At 41.2% G+C, this 25817-nt stretch overlaps 1 protein-coding gene across 1 annotated transcript in view; it reads left to right on the plus strand.

Moving 5' to 3' along the window:
* Window positions 1-25817, plus strand: part of EDIL3 (EGF like repeats and discoidin domains 3) — a 404956-nt gene that overhangs the window by 155114 nt on the left and 224025 nt on the right. The window contains exon 3 of the mRNA XM_074995366.1: window positions 6745-6774. Coding sequence (XP_074851467.1) covers window positions 6745-6774 — 30 coding nt within the window. The remainder of the gene's footprint in view (window positions 1-6744; window positions 6775-25817) is intronic.

Here is a 25817-nt window from a genome sequence, read left to right on the forward strand (position 1 = left end):
CTGTGCCAACAGTAGTTTTGAAACTGATGTCACTGCAATTATGAGCAGTTGTCTTGGCACAAGAGAGAAATAAGACTCGAAATAAGCTATGCGATTTGCGCTTTGCAATTTGAGGTTAGGGCACCATGTAAACATAGCCTAATAGACTTCGCAAAGGCTATGTCTGGGTCCTGAATGAGCAAAACTAGAAGAGAGAATGTGGTAAACATGCAGCTTGACCCATTCAGTGTGGCTCTTCACACCTTAACTTGTGCACTTTGTGACTTTTCTATTTTTGGTTGTGCAACTGTAATGTACTAAACATAAAAACATAAGGCTAGAAGGGACCTTAACAGTTCTTCTAGTCCAGTCCTATACACTCAAAATAGGACTAAGCATTATCTCAAGATCATTCCTTACAGATTTTTTTAACCTAATGTTAATCTCCAGTGATGGGGATCATCCCAGACACCCCAGGAAATTTATTCCAGTTCTTAGCCAAGTTTTTCCTAATGTCCAATTTAAACTTCCCTTGCTGCAATTTAAGCTTGTTCTCTTATACTCAGAGGTTAAAGAGAATAGCTTTTCTCCCTCACACATGTACATGTCTTTTCTATGTACTTGAAGACTGTTGTCATGTACCTCTTCCATCTTCTCTTCTCCATACTAAAGAAGTCCAGAGTATTTTCAGTCTTCCCTCATTGTTTATGTTTTCTATTCCTTTAATCATTTTTGTTGCTCTTCTCTGGACTTTCCCCAGTTTTCCCACATATTTCCTGAAATGTAGCACCCAGAACTGGACACAATACTCCACCTGGGGCCTAATCAGCACAAAGTACAACAGAAGAATTACTTCTGTCTTACCACACTGAACCCTGGGATAATGCCTGCAGTTTTATTGCAACAGTGTTACACTGCTGAATTATGTTTAGCTTGCAATCTACTATGATACCCAGATCCCTTTTTGCAGTACTCCTTCCAAGGCAGTCATTTCTCATTTTGTATGTACAACTGCTATTCCTTCCTAAGTGGAGTACTTCTCATTTCTTCTTACTGAATTTTATCCTATGTACTTTAAGCCATTTTTCCAGTTTGTCAAAGTTGCTTTGAACTTTTTGTCCACCAAAGCCCATAAAACTCCTCTGAGGTTGGTATACTCTGAAAACTTTATAAATGGACTCTCTTTGCCACTGTCTAAATCACTGATTAAGATACTGAATAGAACCAGACCTAGAACTGATCCCTGTGGGACCCCATTAGACACGCCCTTCCAGCTTGAGTGTGAAGCACTGATAATTACTCGGAATGTATTCAGGACATGTAGCGTGAGCTGAGTCTGGTTACATACTCAGTTTGTTTGTCTGTTCTGAAACCTGTACTGAGCTACGTCTGCTTCTATGATTTCGGGCACTAGTTGGATTCAAGCTAGTGCTGCTAGGCTTTTGCTGGGTGGCCATACTATATGCAGCCCAGAAAGATTTTCCCCCATCGCTTATAATATTGCCCATTGTGTTTTGCCCCAAAACAGAGGCACTAAGTACACGCAAGGAAAACTAATTATATATCCACCTATTCCAAGTTTCACAATTGCATGTTGAGATCTTGGTGGGGTAGGTGGAAACGACTGTAGAATAAAAGTAGGAGTTTTTTTGCCGTGGGGAATATTGTGCTTTTTTTGACTAACCAACCACACACAAGCATCCAAATTGATTTTGATAAAATTTTCCTCAAAATGCATAAACAAACAAGCAAAACATAACATGGAAAATTTCAGTATGGAAGGTGAGAGCTTTTCTGTGTGTGTGAAGATGGGGATATAATGGACTGAGTTTTCTACTGTTAACTATAATAAATGTTAGCAAGTGCCTGTTTAGTTAAAAAAGACTAAACAAAAATCTGAAAGTATTTAACTTAAATGGGTCTTTATTTGTATTTTAGTTCAAGCTTTATAAAATGTCAGTGGAGACTGCTTTATAGTTTATAGGCCTGTGTACATAGGGATGAATATTAATTATCATTTTTAGTGCATTAGGTATCACACTTGTATATTTTGTTATTATTTTTCCTTTATATATTTAATCCTTGATTGTATCTTCACACAATACACACTGGAGTATATTTGTACAGTGATGTGATGTTTCACCCAGGACAGATAGCCACTAGTTTTAAAACTACTGCTCTAAAGTCAACTTGTTTTGGTGTCGGCAGAGCTTCAGTGAATGGGTGTGAGTACCAGATAATTATTTTTAAAACAAATCATTACAGTTTTTATCTTGCAGTCAGGCATATGATTTCTTCAGTAGGCACTGGGTTGCCTCATTCAGTTACTTGTATTCTTTTGTTGTTCATGTTAATTTCAGTCATCAAGAACAACAAAAAACATGACGTTGTTGCTATAACAGACAGAAATAAAACAAGGATATTAAACACAATAACTAAAAAATATGTGGAATGTTAAATTAATGGAATGCTTATGAAAACAATAATATTGATACTTTCCCAAGAAATTCATGGAATTTTAAGGGCAGGGAATAGGACTGTGATCGTATAATCAACCTGAGCTCTTCCAAAATGTCAGATACAGAATTTCATTTAGTAAGTCCTATAGGCTACGTCTACACATGCATGCTACATCAAAATAGCTTATTTCAATGTAGTGACATCGAAATAGTCTATTTCGATGAATAACGTCTACACGTCCTCCAGGGCTGGCAACGTCGACGTTCAACTTCGACGTTGGGCAGCACCACATCGAAATAGGCGCTGCGAGGGAACATCTACACGCCAAAGTAGCACACATTGAAATAAGGGTGCCAGGAACAGCTGCAGACAGGGTCACAGGGCAGACTCAACAGCAAGCCGCTCCCTTTAAGGGCCCCTCCCAGACACAGTTGCACTAAACAACACAAGATCCACAGAGCCGACAACTGGTTGCAGACCCTGTGCATGCAGCATGGATCCCCAGCTGCCGCAGCAGCATCCAGAAGCCCTGGGCTAAGGGCTGCTGCACATGGTGACCATAGAGCCCCGCAGGGGCTGGAGAGAGAGTGTCTCTCAACCCCGCAGCTGATGGCTGCCATGGCGGACCCCGCTACTTCGATGTTGCGGGAGGCAGATCGTCTACACGTGCCCTACTTCAACGTTCAACTTCGAAGTAGGGCGCTATTCCCATCCCCTCATGGGGTTAGCGACTTTGACGTCTCGCCGCCTAACGTCGATTTCAACTTCAAAATAGTGCCCAACACGTGTAGCCGTGACGGGCGCTATTTCGAAGTTGGTGCCGCTACTTCGAAGTAACGTGCATGTGTAGACGTGGCCATAGTGGGCAGTATTGTTCTGCCTTCCTCTATATGGGAACCATCTGAGCTCTGTTGCCTAAGACATTCATAAGAAGAAATAAGAAGGAATTTTTAGTGTGGAAATTTACTAAATATTTTTATATTTTAATAAAGACTTGGCTGGTCTTTATTTCTGAAAAATTGAGGCTAGTCTTGTGACAGTTATTTGTGTATTGAAATATCATGGAAGAGAGGTGGAAAAGGGGAGAGCATTTGTTTTGTCTTGTTCTGTGGAACATGTTGCCACAGGTTATGCAAGGCTGTGGGACAGCTGACAGCCAGAACATGGCCAGCTGTAGCTGCAAAGGGGCAATGCCATTACTTGAAAATTCCTGACTGTTGAAGTATCCACTGTTACCCTAACATTACAAGCCATATTGAAACAAGTGATTCTGCATTCCCTGTAGACAAATAGTGCATCCCTGAACATCTGGCATAATTTCTGCCATTTATGTCTTATCTAGGTTGTGTTTCAGCTAGTTCACTGCAGAGCAGAGTCAGGCTTTACAAAAAAGAGATGCACAGCATAATAGTAATGCCATACAGACAGCTTTTGTTGCTCATTTCAACAATACAACTCTATGTAATTGTATGCACGTTGAATAGGGGGAGGTGAAAAAAAAAGATCTATGCGTTATTTTTCTCACCCTCCACCCCCTGATGTTGGAGGTCTTAAGTAAGGGGAAAAAATGTATACCCATACCAGCAAACACGATGTGCAAGGCAATAAACCTTGATGGTCAATGGTACATTGAGTGCTGTTGACCGGTTTAGTAACATCAACATGGGCAACCTTCCTGTGTCCATTAACTATAATATACAAAATGTCAGTTATCCGATTGATTATTTCAGGCGTGCAATGAACCTATCTAAACAGCACTTTGAAATTAACCTTCTTGAAAGAGTTACATTTTGTTTTTATACATCTCCCAGCTGTGATTTTAATAATTGTATAGCTGCAGTTATTCAGAAACGCTTGTCAGTGTTAAATCATAGTACAAAAGAAAGAAAACTTTCAGATAAATTTTTTTTATTTGAAAATGAAGTTAAATCCATAATAGTTGCATACTATGGAATGTTGACAGCTATGAAGCCTGGTTTGATGCATTTTACATAACTTTAAATATGTAGAATACCCTGTAGGTAGTTTCTTTTCAATGTTACCATTTCTTCCAAATCACGCACCTTGGCCTTTCTGACAAAATATTAATAAAAAGTATTAAAGGCAACTAGATCTAGCATTACTCTCTGATGACCCCTTTCTTCAATATACAGCAAATGAAAGCCACTAGTGAACCGGCCCTTTCAACAGATTTCCAATTTACTATGCCTCAGAGCTCAGGCTGAGTTTGCTTGGACTTCTGAAAACATCTGTCTCTGTAATTGTTGAACAGTGAAGCCTTAATGCAAGTATTGTCGCAGTTACTCCCATGCTAACATTGCAACGTCTCATTTTCATAGCCACTCTCCTAACAGTAATATGATATACCCTAAACAATTATCATCTGTTCAAACCTATTTCTTCTGTGGCTGTGAATGTGTTTTATAAGCATGCATTTGGGATGATAGTCTTACTTATGACCAAAACATGAGTGAGTTATGCAGGTAACAACAAACATGCATCAAATTTGCTCTAAGAGTACAACAATAAAATCTTTGTTTTACCAGACATCATATCTCATATTTTGTTAATTCCCCAGTGTAAAAAAGAATAAAGATATTAAACAAAACCTTATTTTGAAAACTAGTAAAGTTTTGGTGTTTACATCTCCAGATATTTCATAATCATTATCATGCCACACCTCTATGCAGGCTTTTTTCACATGCTGGTGGAGGTATCCCTGTCCCGGTATCTGGATCTTCCCAGCTACTCAATCTAGGCCATTTCAGGTATTCCACCCTTCTCTGAAGTCAATGGGAGAAGGATTTGACTGATCATACCAAACTACTGCCAGGCATAATGAAATGGCAGATTTAGTGGGAAGCGATGTAGTTACAACTTTTAGTTTTTCCTCCTTCCTCTGTTATGGCTGAGATTCATTGTATAAATAGCTTTTTAACATAACTTTAGGATAGAAATTGCTGGTAATCACAGGAGTAGTGTTCTGATGGTGACGTATTTATTTATCAGTCACTTATCGGCTAGTGGAGAGCTGACACGTTTGAATGGGGATGAAAAAATGTAGGATGTCTTCTTAAAAATACTTCTTAAGGCAAAAGTATAATAAAATATTTAGATACTATATTACACAGTACTTATTCAAATAACCTGACAAATGATTCTGGCTTGCCACTTGATGAGCCCTCCAGCTCTGATACACTAAACAGTGTGATTAAATTAATAAATACATATCTTCTTTTTGGGCATTTCTTATGTATATATGTGGTGTGAAAGCTTGTCCGTTACAGGGACAGTCCATATTTTACTATACTACAATTACATAGGAAGGGATGGTTTATTTTTCTAGTTTTGAATTATTCATATTGTTGCTGCTAACAATTAAAAAATGACATCCAATGGCTTATTAAAAGCAGTTTATTTTTCCAGACATGGCCTTTCAAGCTATTGGTGATAAAAGAAATTCTGTCATGGACAGCAGGATAATTTTAGCTGTGTATCTAATTTGATGAAGAAACCACTGTGTGCATAAAGCTGTGGAATTTCATATTGTATTTATTCATATTTAATTTTTAATACGTATTTCCAACTCAGTCATGCCCAGGATTTAGAAATACAGTAATGACAGCTAAAATTAGATCTTTGCCTTTTGCATGAAAGCAATTCTAAGTGTGCATATTTTTGCCCTGGATATCCTTGAATGCTGCTTGGACTGCAAAGGGGAAAATGAGTTAATTTTAAGCAGTGTTGGTTAATATCATGTTGACTGAGATTTTGCTTCTAAATGTTTTGCCTTCTTATTATACGCTCTTAGTTCTTCTAGCTTGTCAAGGAGTTATGGTAATCAACCTTTAAAACAGACCATTACAGTCTTAGTTATCTGACAATTGCTCTACCCCTGTATGTGTATGCTTATGAAATACAGATGGACTTGCCATTAACTTCAGTAGGAGCAGAGTTAGACCAATGCCAAGCATTGGTCTAAAACTCCTATCTTTTTTTCTCTCTTTTGGTCTTTCCTTAGGACAGAACAGCAAAAAATCCTGAGAGTATTCCTTTAATTAATATAGTCTCAGAAAAGTGTGACTGATATCCTCTGCTCAAAAATGTGAGGTTTTATCCTATAGTCTTTACACAGGAGATATATGTAGAAGATGGGAGACAGAGGTTGGGGGGTGCACATCACATGCACGCACCTTTATAAGTTCACAGAGGATTTAACTCAGGTTTTCAATAGCAACATTGTTTGGGTTTCTTCAACTGTTTATAACTTTTCTTATTCTTTCTTTTTTTCTTTTTTGCGCTTAGAATCTTATGAAGAGGAGCCTACTTCAGCAGGTAAGAAAATCTGGTAGTTTAATCATATTAACGATTCTAGATGGTTCTAGGTTGTAATTTTAACTGAGGTGCTTTCTGAAGTATGATATGGTAAATGCTTTTGAATTTTGGGCTTGTTGAAGTACTAATTCACTGCAGCATCAGTATTTTTTTCTGCCTATTTGGTCCATTCCTTTTGCCAGTATTTTGGTTCATATTGTAACACTGAATCACAGAAACACAGGGCTGGAAGAGATTTCAGGAGGTCATTGAGTCCCCTGCTGAAAGGAGAACCAATCTCAACCAAATCATCCCAGCCAGGGCTTTGTCAAGCTGGAACTTAAGGACCTCTAGGGAAGCATATTCTACCACCTGTCTAGGTAACCTATTCCAGAGCTTCATCACTCTCCTAGTAAAATATTTTTTTCTAATATCCAACCTAGACCTCCCCCACAATCACTTCAGACCATTGCTCCTCGTTCTGTCATCTGTCACCACTGAGAACAGCCTCTCTCCATCCTCTTTGAAACACCCCATCTACAGGAAGTTGAAGGCTGCTATGAAACTGGGCTTCCCTACACTTATTTCAGGAGAACTGGCTGACTTATAATTAAGATATTGGATAATATGCTTGCAAAGTCTTGTTTGAAAACTCCTTGAACATTTGTTCTAGGATACAAATTTGCAGTTTACCCCCTGACTACACAGAACTGCCTCAAATTAATCAGGAATCCAGTAATTTGAGAATAAAAGACTTTGATGTACACAAACTTACTTATAATTCCAGCATATGTGGAAGAGCATTAGTAGCATGCCAAAAGAAGTGAAGTGCTAAGGGTAGCAGAAAAGAAATTCTAGGGCTGAAGGAGAAGTAGAGTTGGGGGGATGTGTACAGGGGTTAGAGCAGTAGTACAGGTCCTGGTCTACATTATAAAGCTATTATCAGCTGGGAGTGTCAAAGTCATGCCCTCCTAGCTAAGGTAACTAAGCGCGCAAAAATGTCTGGCATAGACGTTAATATGCTGACAGAAGAGTTTCTTGAAGGCATAGCTGATGTCATCTAAACAGGTGGTCAAGCTGTGCCAGCAGGTCTTCTCCTTCTCTGCGCACATCCTAGGTCTCCACTGGTGGGGAGGGGCTTTGCTGATACAACTATGTTGGCAGAACTATGCAGCCTAGACTTTCTATGTACAAAAATGTCCCAGAATCCTTTCTCTGCCACTGACTTCTTGGCAACAATTTTATCATGGCATAAGCTTTCATGACTTGCAGCTGATGATGGGAGTTGCAACTCACAAAAGCTTACGTCATAATTAAATTGTTAGCCTTGAAGTTGCCACCAAACTCCTTGTTTTGTTTTTGCTGAAACAGACTAATATGTTTATCTCTGAAACCTCTCATATATAGTTTGCTTGTCTGAACAAATTACTCCAGGCTTTCTCCTATTACGCATAGAATGCAGAAATTCTTTATCTATATGTTAATTCATACCCTGAAATGAATTGAACCATTCAAGATCTTTAGAAGCTTTTTAATTTATAATTTCTGTTCATTTGGCTTTAAGATATGACCAGATGGTATTGTTCTGAATGTCATACATTGCAACATTTTATGGACGTATTTTAATACAATTATTTTTCCAGCTTTTATTGGCATTTAAAACTCTGTGTTCTGCATAAATCAAATAATCCTTCGATACAAAACTGCCTTTGGCATTGAAACTCAGTTCTCGTTGATGAAATATGCATTTTATATAAACTTGTGTTCTGGATTTGATCCTAAGTCTACTGTAGTTACTGGGAGTAGGAATTGGATCGGACCATAAAAGAAGAGAGCTGTGTAAAGAGGGAGCCCTAAACTTCTTTCAGCTGCTGGAAGTTTTGTTTTTGGTTTTGTTTTTTCCCTGCAGCTCAAGTGTTTTCTTTCTCTACAAAAAATATTTATACTTTATGTCTTTCATCTAGTTTGTGATACTTGGTTTGGAGGGTTATAATTAACCTTTTGATGCTGGGGAGCATTTAACATGGAAATTATTTGGGATAAATGTGTGGACGTTTTCATGATTTGCAAGGCTTTAGAGATAATCCTTTTTCACTCAAAATCGTAAGTGTTTTATGACTATAATCTGAATCCTTTCCTTTAGGTATGACATTGGAATGTCTACATTCCTTTGTAGAAAAAAGGCTATACTGTCAATCACAAAAGACTGAAAAGACAGATTGTGTAGCTGAGAGAAAAAGGACAACTGTTACATAATAATTCTGTTACAAATAACCATTTATACTTTGCCCCAGATGATACGTTTCTTGAAGCAGTAATACCAGTCTAGGTAAAGGATGTATATCGGAATCATGCTGATGTGTTATTAGGCTTATGTGTATTGTTATGAGTAGATATTTCTAGTGCCTTAGCAATGGCCATCAGAAAGGTTTTTTTTCATTTTCATCAGTGGTATAAAACTATAATCCAGGATTCTACATGTCCTGGTGGCCTTTGGCTCTCAGCATCCAACACACGTTGGCTTTTTCCATATAGCGTCATCATCAGCATAAGATCAGTGAATTTTACCCTGACTAGTGTCATTCTTAGAGCCCGTGTGAAAGGACTAGTATCATTATAATCCTCACATAATAAATTAGTGTTTGTCAAATACAGCCACCAGGGGTTTTCCTGCAGCCACAACAGCCTCCTGGACAGTGATGGGGAAAGGAACAGAGTACGGCCCTCCTCCCTGCAACACCTAGGGACACCAGTTGTAGGCTTCAGTCCCCTTCCACTAATTCAGCCAGAGCTCCAGGGGTAGAAGGACCCTAGCCCTCTCCCTCCCCCGATTTCAGACAGAGTTCAATTTCCACCCCCATCCACTTCAGCCCACTCCCCTCTTTCACCCTTGGGGCTTTAGCAGTTGGTTAGCCCTGAGCTTCAGCCCCCTTACTTCCAGCTCCTTTCGTTTCAGCCATGGAGCTCCTTCTCTGGACTTCAGTCCAGGTTGATTGGGCTCCAAGAGGGCCAGTGTTACTGGGCACCATGGTCAAGAGGAAATGACTAGGATGAGCAGGCAACGTGAAGCTGCAGAAGGGAGATCATAGCAATGGAGGTGGGGAGAGTAGTGATGCCCTCAGTGTCAATGGGGTACCTAGGAGCCGTGGGCTACATCTACACATGCACGCTACATCAAAATAGCTTATTTCAATGTAGCGACATCGAAATAGTCTATTTCGATGAATAACGTCTACACGTCCTCCAGGGCTGGCAACGTCGACGTTCAGCTTTGACGTTGGGCAGCACCACATCGAAATAGGCGCTGCGAGGGAACGTCTACACGCCAAAGTAGCACACATCGAAATAAGGGTGCCAGGAACAGCTGCAGACAGGGTCACAGGGCGGACTCAACAGCAAGCCGCTCCCTTAAAGGGCCCCTCCCAGACACAGTTGCACTAAACAACACAAGATCCACAGAGCCGACAACTGGTTGCAGACCTGTGCATGCAGCATGGATCCCCAGCTGCCGCACCAGCAGCCAGAAGCCCTGGGCTAAGGGCTGCTGCACATGGTGACCATAGAGCCCCGCAGGGGCTGGAGAGAGAGCGTCTCTCAACCCTTCAGCTGATGGCTGCCATGGCGGACCCTGCTATTTTGATGTTGCGGGACGCAGATCGTCTACACGTGCCCTACTTGGACGTTCAACTTCGAAGTAGGGCGCTATTCCCATCCCCTCATGGGGTTAGCGACTTCGACGTCTCACCACCTAACTTCGATTTCAACTTCGAAATAGTGCCCAACACGTGTAGCCGTGACAGGCGCTATTTCGAAGTTGGCGCCGCTACTTCGAAGTAGCGTGCACGTGTAGACGCAGCCGTGAAGAGGCGGGGAGGCAGTGTAGATTAAGGGGGTCTGTGGTGGGCCAGGGACACCAAAATGCAACTGTATGTTATTTTGAGTGTGCAAAAAAATCCTATGTAAATAAATTACAATGATTTGGACATACATATGTACAGGTTTATTTGTTAATTACTTTATGAAAATTTATTAGAGTGGCTGGTGGCTGCACTCTTGAGGCCACCAAACTTCTGCAATAACTCTAGAGAAATGACAGTTCAGAATGTCTATGCAGTTTCATTGTTTTGGTTCTGTAGGCAATGAACTACACTGTCTGTTTGTAGCTGAGAAGGAACCAACATTTTTCTGCAAAACACAGTTTGCAGTCTCAACTTTTTTTTTAATATATATAATTGACTTGTAAGGATAAATAACAAATAAAGACCTTTAAGTTTTGATGGGACTTTTGTGGACTTTCTGTTTAGATGTACTTCAAAGTTCTGAAATAGATTCTATCACATTTTGGCTTAGTATCTGGGTGCCTGATTTTATCTCAGATATCTGTGAATCCTTTCCTTGGAACCATTTCAGTGAATGCAAACATGGTTGCTTATTTCTTTTGCATTTCTGACTTGTATTCCCTCCAATTATGGAAAGACAGCTAGACAATTCTTCTCTGAGAAGCTTGCTAACAGCCTCACGTACAGCCATGAGCTCAACTCCCTTAGGCTACGTCTACACTACGACAGAACCCTCAGAGTGTTGACACTAAAAATGCGTTTTGTCAACATATTGTCAGCCGAACTTAGCACTATTGTTGACAGCCTTCTGCCTCTCCCTCATGAGGCAGAACACCTTTCTCCGCAGAATCTGTTGATAAAAAAACTTCTCAGACACTCGGGGGGTGGGGCGAGGCCTCTGTCAACAGACAGGGCTTCTGGGTCACGAGGCAGCCCTGTCAGCTGTGTTTCCAGTTGGCTATTCTGTCGAGAGAGTGGCTGGGCAGTCTGGCGACATTCTGTCGACAAAGTGGATCGACAGAGCAATCTGCATTTGTGTGTGGCCACAGTCTGTCGACAGAAGTTTTCTTGAAAGATATCTTCCAAAGGTAATTTCTGTCAGCAGATGGCTGTAGCGTAGACATAGCCTCAGTGGCCTCTTTAATTTGTAGGCTTCTGCAGTGTGATAATTTATATCTGAGACCTGTTCTCTGTATCAACTGCTGCTGGATCACCTGCTGCATGAAACTTTGCATCTCAAAGCATTCATCCTAGTTTAATGTGTTTCCTCTCCTCCCCCTAAGGCAGAACATCATATTGTCCTGAATACAGAACTGTTTCTGACAATATCAGAGAGTAATTTTTTCAAAACAGGATAAGAGATAGCACAGATAAACATGCTTCACTTTGTTCACCTGCTTTTACTTAGAATGAAATAATGCATTCCCTTCTACTTTTTGAATCATTACTCTGAACCAAGAACAGTCTGTTAGTGTAGTCATTGAACAATATACTCTTTTTTAAGCCCAGGGCACTAGGAAATTGGCACTTAATATTTAGATACATGGCATTTGCAAAGATATTTGGCAGCTCATGACAATGAAAGAAGCTTTTATAGTTTAGATTTGATGTTGTTTTTAACAAAGAGATACAAAATAGAAAGCAATCATATCTTGCAGTGGATATAATACATTTAGTCTTCAGAAGGATTATAAAACAAATATTTCTGAATCCTCACAACAGTTCTGTGATGCAGGTATTTAGAAACAGATGGAAACATAACAGAACTATTTATAGCTGTTGAATGGAACCTGTTGGGAAAATCTTCATTTTTGTTGTTGTAGTTGACATTTTAGAGTATTGATTCTTTATCCTTCCTTTTTTCTACATTTAAGTTTTGTAAACTTTAACATCATTTGACAGGTGCAATCTAAAACATATGGATGGTCCTGGTAGGGAAATCCGGGAAGCATGGGAAATGTCTTTGGAGTCTAAACTTCAAAAAAAGATAACTAACCTAGCACAGAACTGAATTTGAAAAAAAAAGAAGTAAAAGGGTTAGAGCTGGGTAAAAAACAACAACAAAAACAAAAAAAAACCCAACAACAAAAGACTAAGGGATGGTTTGTAACAAACTACAAGGCAGTAAAAGAGACAGGATTTATGGTGAAAAAACAAAAAATAGCAAAGCACATAGGAGAAAGTAAAGAGTTAGACCTTATACCTTAGTTGGAGAAAAGTCACACTGCATTCTGGAAATATTTGCATTATTCACTGTGAGGAAATATGTCAATCAGCCTAAAAATAGGGGAGAAAAGTTTACCAGGAGATATGGAAACACAGTTAATAGTGACATTTTTAAACCTTGTTTCTTCAAAATTCACCATAGCTTTGTTCTGAATGGGGCATCTTAATAGAACTCAATGACCAAAGTGGGGTTCCCTGCCGCTGGTAGGTCAACCCAGAGCTGAGTAATACTTTTTTGTCACTGAGTCTCATGACAATATTTTTGATGAGTAACTTTTAAAAAAAATCTATTTCATTTCAGAATGCACTAGAATATGGGAAGTGCCGGACTTTCTTACGGACAGGCACACATAGTTACACTTCAGTGATACCAGGTGAATATTATAGGATAAGCTAGGATGCAAGAGCTCTTGAGTCAAAGTACCTTCAGTAAAAGGGGTGACTCAACAATGGCTGGCTCATTACTTGAAGTAAGGGGGCAGCAGGGAAAGGATTTGTGGGTCCCAGAGCCACAGTTCCTTCCCTGGAACATCCCTGGAAGGGCACAATAGCTATGTGAGTAAATGACCAATGCTAAATCACTATTCTTACACTCTCCATTAGCCAACATGTGCAGGTGGTGGAGCCTTGGTTCCAACTCTGTACAGCTTCCTGCCTCAGTGTGTGTGTGGGTGGGGAGGGTGATTGGATCAGACATACATCACTCACTTACTCACAAAAACTGAAAGTCTGGATAGGTTATGTCAGGGAGTGGGTTACTTCTTGCACACTTGTACAGATATACATGGACTGAGGGACAATAGAGATGTACGCTTGTTATTTTTATTCAAGAGTAAATGATGAACCCTTTGGCTATCATTGTGGGAAAAGTATGATAAAGTGCTTTTGCTTAAGAGGAAAACAAACAGATTCCTCAGCTGATCTCCTCTCCAACCTGTAAAAATACAAATCCGTAGTTACCTCAGAGGGTCCATCACAGTCTGAAAGAGAGAGGTTTTGTGCAAGCTCTTTATTAAGGTAGCAGCAGCCCTTCATTGATTCACTGAGAACTACCTTCTGAGCCAAAAGTGAAAACATTTGAGACCTTATTGCGGTTAGTATTTTCATAAGAGTTAAATCATTTCTGTGCTGTAGTGGAGTATATATTTGCCTTATTAATATTAAACAGCATGTGGCTGTGAAATTTAATTTCGCAGCCTGGGCAGCTCAGCATGTTGAATAGCACTGCCCTGGTGATTGCTTTTATTGGTTCTAAGAAGTTCAAATTATGACTGCTGTACTGTTTATCACAGTGGAATAACAACAAAGCAAAACAAAACAAAAACCATGCTACCTTATATTTCAGAAATAATTTCAACAAATCTTCCCAGAAAGCACTTGCATTCATAAAAGGTTCAAACCCTGCTCTTGCACATAAGATGTCTCTCAGTCACCAGCATAAATCCAGATGAACATTAGGGTGAAAAAGAAATCAGAAGATGGTCCTGGTCCTTTTCCTTTTCCTTTTCTTCCATTGAAGACCTTGCTTTACAGTATTGCTTTTCAGTAGGACTACTAGAGGTTTGGGGCCGGCCTTAATAGTGCCGTGCTAATGTGTTCTTGTCACCATGTCTTAAGAAATTTCCTGATGATATGAGCCCATGCACAGAAGATATAATGGTACGGTGTTGAAAGTGGGTACCATGTCATGATTTTGTGTATGAAAGACTTATGAAGTGCCCTTTGCTTCTACTACCATATGCAATTTTCTGTTGCTCTATCTTTTGCTCTCTCCAAACAGTGTTGTGGGCTCGTGTTGTGGGCTCGTGATAGCATTTCCTGCTGTCATTTTGGGGCCAAAATAAATTCTGTGCAATGCAATGTGCAAAATTGTTCTGCAGCTCATGCTTTTTGAATAGGTTTAGTATCTTCTAATGGACAGGAGCTACTTATGCATTCTGATCATACTTTTTCCACTCCCCGGTGGGTCTGTAATGGAGCTTTACTCTTTTATTCAGTGTGCCTTAGACATTTGTAACAAATTTTCCTTTTTTAAAAATAGAACTGTACATTTTTTACTTCAGTGCCTGGAGCTCTCTTGCTAATTATTTTCCATATATTCTAAGCAAAATACAGAAGAAAAATAAAAATGCAGTATGAAGATAATATCAAACATAGCTATTCTCATGAAACTGTGGTTTGTGCAATAAAAATTACTTTGGATGCCAGGTAGGTTTGCATAGTAACCTATTACCTCTGAAGCCTTCATATCTTGTTTAAGTCAGGAGTGGAAATTAACTGGTATTTTCAAACTATTCCTTAGTGAATATTATGTCCAGCTAGCAAAAAAAAAAAAAAAAAGAAAAAGAAAAAAAAAGTACCTTGCAGTTCAGAGAAACTGGCCATTTCTTCTCAGGATTAAGGTAGAATATGTGCTGGATATTGGGAGTGGGCTACACTGCAGCCCTGGTCCACACATGGCATGGCTGCTTCAGGTGTGCCTAGTTGCTTAGTTTTATACCCACAGTAGTCATTCCAAAGTTTGTATAAAAATATAATAGGTGGCTCAGGTAAAGCCACCTATAGTTGAGAATGCCTAGTGTTTTCTATTATAAGAAACTGTTTTCAATTGCTCATACCATTGCTGAACTTTAACCGTTAAGGCTGAAATTTTCCATGCTAGGTATCTGCCTTAGGGTGATTTTATTTTATTTTATTTGACTGTGAGCTTTATCTATAAAATGGCTCAGCCATTTCTCAGAAAAAGTTAGGGGAAAAACTAACATTATTTTGATCATGTTAACATTTGTACGATCATTTCATTTTTGGCACCTTCATGCTGTGGAATAAAGACTTGAAATTTGGCAGGGAGGTCATCTTACATCTTCGGTGTGCCTTTTTCAGTTCCCTCAAAAAGCTGCTTAACTTGGGTCATGTTTATACATCTTTGGAGAAAAAAAATATCTGTTTGCACATTATCAGTAGATGCTTTTTAGAGTAGGGAGCTACAAGCTTAATTTGCATAGGGAATGCTCCAGCCCAGGGCTGACAGGACTTCCCTGCTATTGCTTCTCTTCCTGTTTTGGGCCACTGTGGTGTCAAGTACCAGAAATGAAACAAGGGAATTTCTTATGCTCTCAGTGCTCTCTTGCTGGATCCAAGCAGCTTGGAAATGGAAAGTGCTTGACTTTTAATTGGGCCCGCCAGAGAAGGTCAAAGGGCGTAGTTTCCCTTGATCCCCAGCAACTCAGAAGGGCCTGATGCTCCCAGGAGGCAGCAGCTGGAGCTCCAGGCTCTTAAAATCACCACCACAACCCTGCACAGCACACTCCGGGCTGCACTAAGGGCTGACTTTGGGGGGAGGGGGAATGTGGGTGTGACACAGTGCAGTTTGGGTAGCACTGACAACTGAGAACCCCCCATCTTCTGGGTGCACCAACCCTGCCACTCCTCACCACTACCACCTTGCACAGGAATCCAGCAATTGTGAGGGCCCCTCCTGACTTTAACAAGTTGAGGACAAGTGCCAGGCTGGGGATGGGGTAGTACAAGGATTCAATTGGGCAAAGAAGAGTGGAAATAAGAGGAGGAGGCTGAGAGTGGGAGCTGGCAGGGAGTGGTAACAAGACATGGACGATGTGGTGGGAGACTAAAGCTACGTGTACACTAGGCAAAGTAAGTCGACTGCGGATACACGATTGGCAATTGTGTAGCTAGAATTGACATCTGCACTCAACTTACTTGGCTGTCATACTGAAGAAGGTGGTTGGGAGAGTTTCATCCGTTGACCTCCCTTTCTCCTTGTGTCTTGTCTGAGCAGGTCGATCTTCTGGGCTAGTGTAGGCATAGCCTAAGTCATGCAGTCAGCTGTGAGATGGGATGAGGAAAAACTGGGAGTTGAGAGAGGCTGGGACAGAGATCAGATGTGGACTGCTGATACAAAGAAGTTGGGACCAGTTAGTCAAGGAGACCTGGATTGGAATGGGGAGACCAAGTGTGTGTGGTTAGGGGAGGAGCGATTTTCACAAATCTGTGCTTAAAATTAGTTGACATTTTAGGCAGTTTTGGTTTTAATCTTTGTTTCGCAGATTCTCTGTCTGTGGAAGAGGTGTAATACCCACTTCATGTAGTAATGTTTGTGAATCAATTGTAAGCGTGCCATAGAAATGGCATGAGGAAGTTGAATGTTTTTGTATTCAGTGATATGGAAGGTGTGCAGTTAGTAAGTTAGTAAGGTGTGCAGTTAGTAAGGTGTGCAGTTAGTAAGTCCTGGGGCCACATATTGAATTAGGAGGATAAAAGTTAATCCTAAATTGCTACCTATTCACAGAATGAGATGCATGCTGTGGGAGAAAATACTATGAAATCATATAATTAAAGATTCTATTACAATGCACAGGGAAGCTAGATAAAGGCTGCATAGGCAGCCTTCATTATGGCATTTGTTAACTTTTAAGTGTGTGGTTTTCTAGCCTTAAACACTTCCATTTAACATAGTTTCCTTGGGGTGTTGTATATCTGAGACCAATCTTTCCATCCATTTGTACTCAGAATGTTCATTGCACTATTGTACTCACTGCCAGTTCTGTCTGCAGAACTGTGAGCATCACCACCTTGCCCTGAATTCTTGTATCCAGTGCTGAGTCTGTATGCTTGTGAGTATACTGACATTTTATGTAGACATTTCTGTGTAGTGCTCTATATATAATATATAGAAGTTAGTATATTGTAGCAGACCACAGCTGACAGCTGCAACAGCCTGATCGAAGGGAGGTATTGTGGAGACTGGATTAATGCCTTGTTTCCCAACTAGGTTCTTAGAGTGCAGCCCAGCAATCAGCTAAGGCAGCTGTGGCTCATTAAGTCCCAACCTGTAGGGAAGGCCAATTAGACACCTGTTGCCAGAGAAAGATCTGCTGACTTGCCTTAGAAAGGCTCCCCCAGCCTAGGCAGGAGGGGAAGGAGTTGAGAGGTGTGTGTGAAGGAAAGGTTGGACCTTAGAGAACCTGAGGGACAGGCCACAAGCAAGGTACAGGGGATAATTCCAGAGGGAAGCAATGAGCGAAGCAGCCCAGGGAAAGGTTGCTGCATGGAGCAGGGGCAAAAGTCCCTCCAGCTGCCTCTCCTCTGGGGTCTGTGGGCTAGAGCCTAGAGGAGTGGGTGTGCCTGGGTTCCTACCACCCTTCCCTGGAGGGCTGTCCTACTGGACAGATGAGAGCAGCCCAAGCACTGCTGAAGGGGGTTTGCCTGCTCCTCACTTAAAACTTGCCATGATGAGAATGGCATGGTGAGTGGTGGCCCTTGCCTGTAGGAAGCCGCAAAGTGACAAAGGGGCCACCATGAGTCTCTGATGCATACCAGAACTGCTGGGAAGCGCAGAGACTCTAGAGGACCTATAGGGAGCCTGTCACTCCATCTATCCCTTAACATCATACATGTGTGGGTGTGGATAGCCATAATACCATATCAGAGAGAGAATGATTTTAAGGCTACACACACACACATGATATTAATGGATCTATAATATCTATTTCTATGTGATTTTTGTGTATATTTCTGTGTATAGCTCTTAAAATCATGTTATTTTTAAGGGCACTACACAGAAATGTCTACATAAAATTTCAGTTTCCTTAAAAACTTACAGTTTGCCCTGCTTTATTCTTCAAATTACCAAAATGTGCTCACAAGACTCTACCTCACATATTGTTTTCCTTGGAAATGAATTCTTAAATTTAATGTGCTGAACACTCAGTTGATTAAGGTCCCAGTCCTACAAACTTTCACACAGCAAGTGTTCTCAAGATCAGGCTCACGTAATGGTCCTAGAGCCAATGTTTATGCAAAAGCCTCCCATTGAATTAAACCCTTTCAGAACTGTGGGTTTTACAATGCACATTTAGCCACATGACTATAGGTGTATATGGCATTATATCAGTGATGATCATTGACATGGTTTTAAAGGCACTGCTCGATGTTCGCAATCAAGCAGGATAGCAGTGTTAAAATGGACAGACTCGGGGGCCAACAGCTTCCACAGCCCCTGGCAAGGTGTAGGGGTGGGGCTTCAGGCAAATTGGTGAGCCCAGAGCAACCAGCCCTCCGGTTTCCGAGACTGTAGCACTAAGCCCGCCTCCCCTCCCTCTAAGCCATACAGAACTCATGTTTTGGTGTTCCCAGTGGTGACTTGAAGGGCTGAGGTCTTCCGCAGCAGCAGGAGCCTTGTGCCACTTTAAATGGCCAGGTCCCAAGGCCAGTGCTCCTTTTGCCCCCCTCTTGGTGGGCTGGGGACAGATAGGTGGGAGGTGGAATTGTGTCTCAGAGGGCATGGGGAAGTGTTAAAAGAGAACGAAATGGATTTTTTCTGGTGTCTGTTATAAAGCTCTGTCTCCTCTGATACTGATTGGATGTACAATTCCAATCCAAGTGTGTCTCTTTCTATAGCTGTTCGGTGTTTCACTGCCTCTACTAATCCTCTTTCGAAAAAGAATATTGTTAAACTGTCTGATGTCCCAGATGGTCTGCTCTCTGGCTATAGTCAGAAGGATTTCCCTGTCCCTTTAAGTGATTAGGTAATTGGATTGTCTGAATAGCTGATTCTGGCTGGAATCTCAAGCTTTTTTTTTTTTTTCCCAAAATGTAGCTGGAGGATAAAGAAAACAGCCCAATGTTCACTAAATGAGGTGATTAGGTCAGTAGTCAGGAGTTCAGTGGAGGTCACCCAGTTTCTTCAAAAACTTTGGTTTTTTGCCAGTGTGCTCTCAAGGACTTTATACACAATGTGCTTTTGGTGGTGGGAAGGCTGAGGGAATATATGGGGTTTGTATTTAGAAATAATAAGTTTGTGTGCCAATAACGTTGATGAGGTTGTTCGAGAAATAAAGCTCTGAGGCCAGGAATTTTTCTAATGAGCTGTAGTCTTTGACGTGTAGCATTGAAGCCACACTGCAGATTTAATCAAAATTTCCATTTGCTATTGCAAGAGAATAGAAATAGGCCTTTATGGATGTAAGGAACCAAAATAGGCATAGGCTTAATTAACTTACTTTCCATCAGGGATGCATACATCTCTGCATGCATATCCACTGATGTTCTACTTACGGTAATATATAGCTATTATTTAATCCATATGTACTAATTAGTCCTGGTGTTCTGGTTGACCATGTGCTAATAACCCTTGATTATAGCCTAAAAGCCCATGTCTTCTTGTTTTATTTTATTTTATAAAGTGACCAGATTCCTACTAAATTTTTCTTTTGACCTTTTAAATGTTTCAGTTACTGCCATTAAAACTCATTTCATCCTCCATTCCTTCTTCCTGTCCTTTTCCTTTAAGTACTATTCCATAATCTGCCACTGTAATGTAATCTTACCTGTGCCATTTTATTATTTAAAACTATATTTTTAGTGATAGTTTGTGATTTCTGTTTTGCACTATTGACTTCAGTGGAGTTCCTGATTTTACAATGGCATGAGTTTAGAAGTAATGAACTATCAAGCCAGACAGGACCACTGGGATTCCCTCTGTTAATGTATATTTGAATTAGTGCATCCATTTTTAATAAAGCATGTGATCTTGATTTTAAAATTGCCAGTGATGGCAAGTCCATCACAACCCTTAATTTTCACTATTGACAATTTGCACCTTCTTTCCAGTCTGAATTTGACCCAGAGCTTTGTACAAACAACAAAAATTCTGTAAGCCCAGAAGCAGTCATTGTAAAATGACAGTATTACTAGAGATGAATGAAATAGTCAAATTCATAGAGTCCTTATTTGCTGCTTACTTGGGTAAAACTTCTGTTGGTTTCCATGAGCATTATCAGGACTTGAGTATTTAAAGTTTTCAGCTGGGGAGAATAGTAACATGCAACAGAGAGTTAAATAAAGTAGTAAGAAAATAATATTTTAAATGCTCCACTAAAGTACACTTGGTTATTATGAAGATACTAAAGCAAGTAGACTGTACCATCATAAAATTCACACTTTACTGAAATATATATTAAATATGCTGACATCAGATCTTGAAATTCATGTAGCTTTATTAAGTGACAAGTGAAAATGAAGAAATGCAGAGTTCAAGAATTCAGAGATGCGATAATATATATCCACATTCACTTTGCCTATGCAACATATTTTAACACATGGTTGCAAAACGTGAATTAAACTCAACTGCAATGTAACAAAGTCTGTTTTGTTGTTCTTGAATTATTCATCATATGTAAAATATCATTCCATAATATTTCATCACTTGAAACACTGAATTTCATCTTTCTGAACCTGAGATTTGGTAATTTCTCATTAATAAATACTAACAATGCTGCAATACTAACCTGGGGACTGGTTGTTCCTCAGTGTTTTAATAGGGGATTCCGGAAGAGCAAATCATTCTGATAACTTGCGCTATGTCTACATAGGAAAGTTATTTTGAAATAATGGCTCCTATTTAAAAATAATTTTGTGTCTACACAATGCAATCACAGTTTCAAAATTTTGAAATGGTTGCCTTATTAAGAAATTGGTAAACCTCATTCCAAGAGGAATATCACCTATTTCAAAATGGGGTGTGTAGGCAGGGAATAGGGGATATTTCAAAATAAGCTATTCCAGAATAGTTTATATCAAAATAAAGCTGCTGATAGACATAATATTTTAGATTAGAGCCTCTGGAAACAATGCTTCCAGGGGCTCTAAACTGAAATAGGCTCCATAGTGTGTGGACTCACTATATCAGAATAAATTTTGTTTTATTTTGGTGTTTCCCTGTAGTGTAGATGGGTTATTCTGGAATATTTAAAAAAAAAAATAACTCCAGAATAAGATTTTCCAGACTAACTCTGTAGTGTTACTCCACTGGAACAGTGTGAATAAGGGGAGTCTGTGGGAGTTTCTTCCAATGATCCAGAGGGATTTGGACCTTGTAGTAAGTGGATCTAAGCTGCATTGAGTTATGCTACTAATGTAATTCGAATTCATATCAACTTGAACCCATAGAGGAGACCTACTCCTAGACTTAACCCTCATTTTATGTGGCACCCCAAAGGACTGCGTAAGACCATCCACACACATTTCTGTGCAAGCAATCTACTTAGTGACTCTGGACACAGAGAAGAGAGGATGGCCTTCATGTTTGATGATCTCACCAAAAGCTGGACTGCTGTGTAGAGTGCGAAAACATGCTGCATTGCTGCTCTCCTGCTTTTCTGCTTTGACCTCCAGCCCCAGTAAGAGTGCTGCATGAGATGAACTGTAGCGAGAGAAGTGTGGCTCTGTTGCATTGTTGTGTGACACAGCTCCTGAGATCGTGCAGCATATGCCCCACCCCTTGCTCAAGGCTATGTCAAAAGCAAGATTTAGCTTGGTGGAAGTCACATCATCTTTTCTTGGAAACAATAACCCCCACCACAACTGTAGTTGCTGTAGTATTAGTAACAATGTAATGAAAAAGACTAGCATTAAAGTATTTGTTTATCATAAAAGACTGACTCCAAGTATTTCTGTAGAGACATTATTACCATTATTCACTAAAGTAGGCCAGGGCTCTCATCCACACCCAGCTGTGTTTGAATCACATTAATCAAGAGCAATTCATTTTTGTATTTGTATAAGTGCCTGTGAGCTAATACAGCAGGTGTGGTAGGCAGCAGAACTCAGTTTTTCTGGGGCATAGCTTGAAGTTGAATGCACAGAACTACAAACACTGAATGTGAAGTTAAACTAGGTGCTGTGGGGTATGCAAGACTGCTGAGCTGGTGTGAGTCCAAAATGGGGACAGTCCTAGGGTGTGAGTGGAAAGGAGGAGGGAGATCATTTAGTTTACAGGCAGTGGTGATGCATGAGGTGCACAAGGGGTCGCATGCACCCCTCAGCACGCACCTCCACCCCCCCACTCATCGTTAGCACTGCACCGCTTGTGGGGAGTGCCCGTGCAGTCTTGCCCCTCCCCCAGAGCGGCACGATCTGAAAGCAGTGCAAGAATGTGCAGCTCCGGGCTGGGGGAGGACGGTCTCCACACTCACCAGAAGCAGTGCAGGACTTTGAAAGGAAGAGGTAGGCAGGGCCAGAACAGTGGTGGAGCTGAGGTGGAGCAAGAGAGGGGAGGGGCTTGGGTGGAGTTGAGGTGGGAGCAAGTGGCTGGTGCTCCTCCTCTGGAGTCCCTCTTACCAGTTGCCACTGGTAAGAGGGAAGAAATGGTTGTGGGTAGGAGTTAGAGGTTGACTGTGAGAAGAATTTGGGGCTGTGTGGAGAAGTTTTGAAAACAGACACATGGAAAAGGTGCATATCTCCCTTCTGTGCCCTGAAAGGCAATGACTGGACTGGAGTGTAAACTTTGCCAGTTCTTCCTGACTTTCACTGAGAACCAGCTCGTAGCTTCCTGTTTTGAACAATATTTGTCACATTTTGTGACTATTTTTCAACATATTAGCCTAGTTTTTGGTCTTCTGTTGTTCCTGCACCATTAATACAGGACTAATAATTAAAGTCTAGCTCATAAAAAATATGAATAATGAGTTTAGGCTATTGCTTTGATTAATTTCCCCATAAGTGTTCAGGTGGGAAACTGAGTGGATTTTAAATTTCGCTATTATAAACAGGGCTCACATTTTAGTTTGCAGTGAAATAAATGGATCAAAGCTCTTGCCTGTTCCTCTGTTACTTCAAAGTGAGTCATCTGCAATGTAAAAGGCTAGTGGCAAAGGCAGTAGCAAAAGAGGTTATTATTGGTGAAAAGAAGAGAGAGATGACTTGCAAAGAAACCCTCTTTCTAAGATGTCCCTGCTCACTGTGAGATGTCTAGGATTGGAAATACAGCGTGTCTCCTCATTTTTGAACACCTCCTATTCAGACAGTAAACACATAGGAAGGGTTCTGGCAGAGGTATCAGGCCTGCATACCTTAGTATGTTACTGAGGATAATTGGAGGACCCATCTTTTTTACTTTTCTGTAACTTGTTCTCATCTGAATCCTGCAACCCTATTAACAGCAAAATATGTGCCGGTGATGTTAGAACTGGGTGAACAGATTTATTTTCTAGCAATTTTGAAAAACTGAACAAAAAATAAGTTAAATTTGAACTGAAAACAAAGGTTTATAAAGAGAATTCAGTGGACTGAACAAAAAAAAAATCCATTGTGAGCTGAACAGATCAACCCAAAACAGTTTTGTGGAGGAGGAGGTGAAAATGGTAACATTCTTCATAATTTTTATCCCAGCACTTAGTAGTGTGCTTTTTGCTGTTTCATGTGCAGTGTGGCAGAGTTTCCTTCCTCCGCCTGCCTGATTATAACTTGTCTCCTCCATTACAGCAGAGTGACCGCTGGGTGGTGGGGCACTCTGACATAAGATGCTCATTTGAGCTCTCCTGTTGAAGCTGTTTTCCACTGTTTGTGAATATTTAAATCAGCCACAGAGTTGTGAGCTGAACTTGGGTCTCCCACACCCGAGGGGAGTACTTGAACCAGTGGGCTAGAGTCACTCTCACCTTTGCTCTCTTTCTGGCCTAATGACTATTCATAACAACAGAGACCTGTGACAGAATATCTCCTAGCCCAGGGTCTAGGGCCCTGTCTTGCAATATGAGAGACCGGCGGGGGGCCTGACAGACTTGTTGGTCCCCTTGGCAAGGTGGGGGGCAGCTTCACATGCCTGGAAGTGGTGGTGCATCAGGTAGAAGGGATGGGGCTGGGGGCAGCTGACCCTCAGTGCCACCCAGAGCACACTCTGAACCCTCCCCCTGACTCCATCACCACTTAGAGAGCAGTGCTCCAGCAGCAGTTAAAGTGCCCTGGCCACCACTGCTTCCTCAGTAATGGTTGGGAGCCCAGGACACTCTCTTGAATTGCTGAGCCCAGGGCAATTGCCCCCTCCCCCAGTCAGCAGACCTGGAGATCAAAGTTCTCCTGCTTGGGCAGAGGACGAAACTGAACAGTTTTCCTACAATCCAGCCAAGTGCTGTAGCCACTGGACATCTCAGTCCTCTGGATCTTCCTTCCCAGAATATTTTAGGACTGAGTGAAATTTGTGAATAATTTCTGGTCAATCAAAGTTGTTATTTTTGGCAAATAAGCTTAGTCCTTTTTTATTTTTTCGTCTAGCTTCAGCAGTGAATTCATTCAGCATGGTTACAGGGTGAAATGCATTTTATACCCTTGTGAGTCCTCTTCTGGGTTCCCATCTGGTGGCAGGTGTTGCCCCCTCCAATCCTGTCTACTTCTCTTAGACTGAGTCTCTGGGCTGCAAGCTCCCTATTTACCAAAGCTGCGTCTACACGTGCACGCTACTTCGAAGTAGCGGCACCAACTTCGAAATAGCGCCCGTCACGTCTACACGCGTCGGGCGCTATTTCGAAGTTAACTTCGACGTTAGGCGGCGAGACGTCGAAGTTGCTAACCTCATGAGGAGATAGGAATAGCGCCCTACTTCGACGTTCAACGACGAAGTAGGGACCGTGTAGACGATCCGCGTCCCACAACGTCGAAATTGCTGGGTCCTCCATGGCGGCCATCAGCTGGGGGGTTGAGAGATGCTCTCTCTCCAGCCCCTGCGGGGCTCTATGGTCACCGTGGGTAGCAGCCCTTAGCCCAGGGCTTCTGGCTGCTTCTGCGGCAGCTGGGGATCTATGCTGCAGGCACAGGGTCTGCAACCAGTTGTCAGCTCTGTGTATCTTGTGTTGTTTAGTGCAACTGTGTCTGGGAGGGGCCCTTTAAGGGAGCGGCTGGCTGTTGAGTCCACCCTGTGACCCTGTCTGCAGCTGTGCCTGGCATCCCTATTTCGATGTGTGCTACTTTGACGTGTAGACGTTCCCTCGCTGCGCCTATTTCGATGTTGGGCTGAGCAACGTCGAAGTTGAACATCGACGTTGCCGGCCCTGGAGGACGTGTAGACGTTATTCATCGAAATAGACTATTTCGATGTTGGCTGCACGTGTAGACGTAGCCCAAATGTGATAACATAAGCTGAGTCTGGAACCTGTAAACCTTCTTCCTCTGAGACTGTGACTGAAGTAAAAATAGATGATTCTT

The sequence above is a fragment of the Carettochelys insculpta genome, chromosome 5 (genome assembly GCF_033958435.1).
Source record: "Carettochelys insculpta isolate YL-2023 chromosome 5, ASM3395843v1, whole genome shotgun sequence".
Lineage (NCBI taxonomy): Eukaryota > Metazoa > Chordata > Testudines > Carettochelyidae > Carettochelys > Carettochelys insculpta.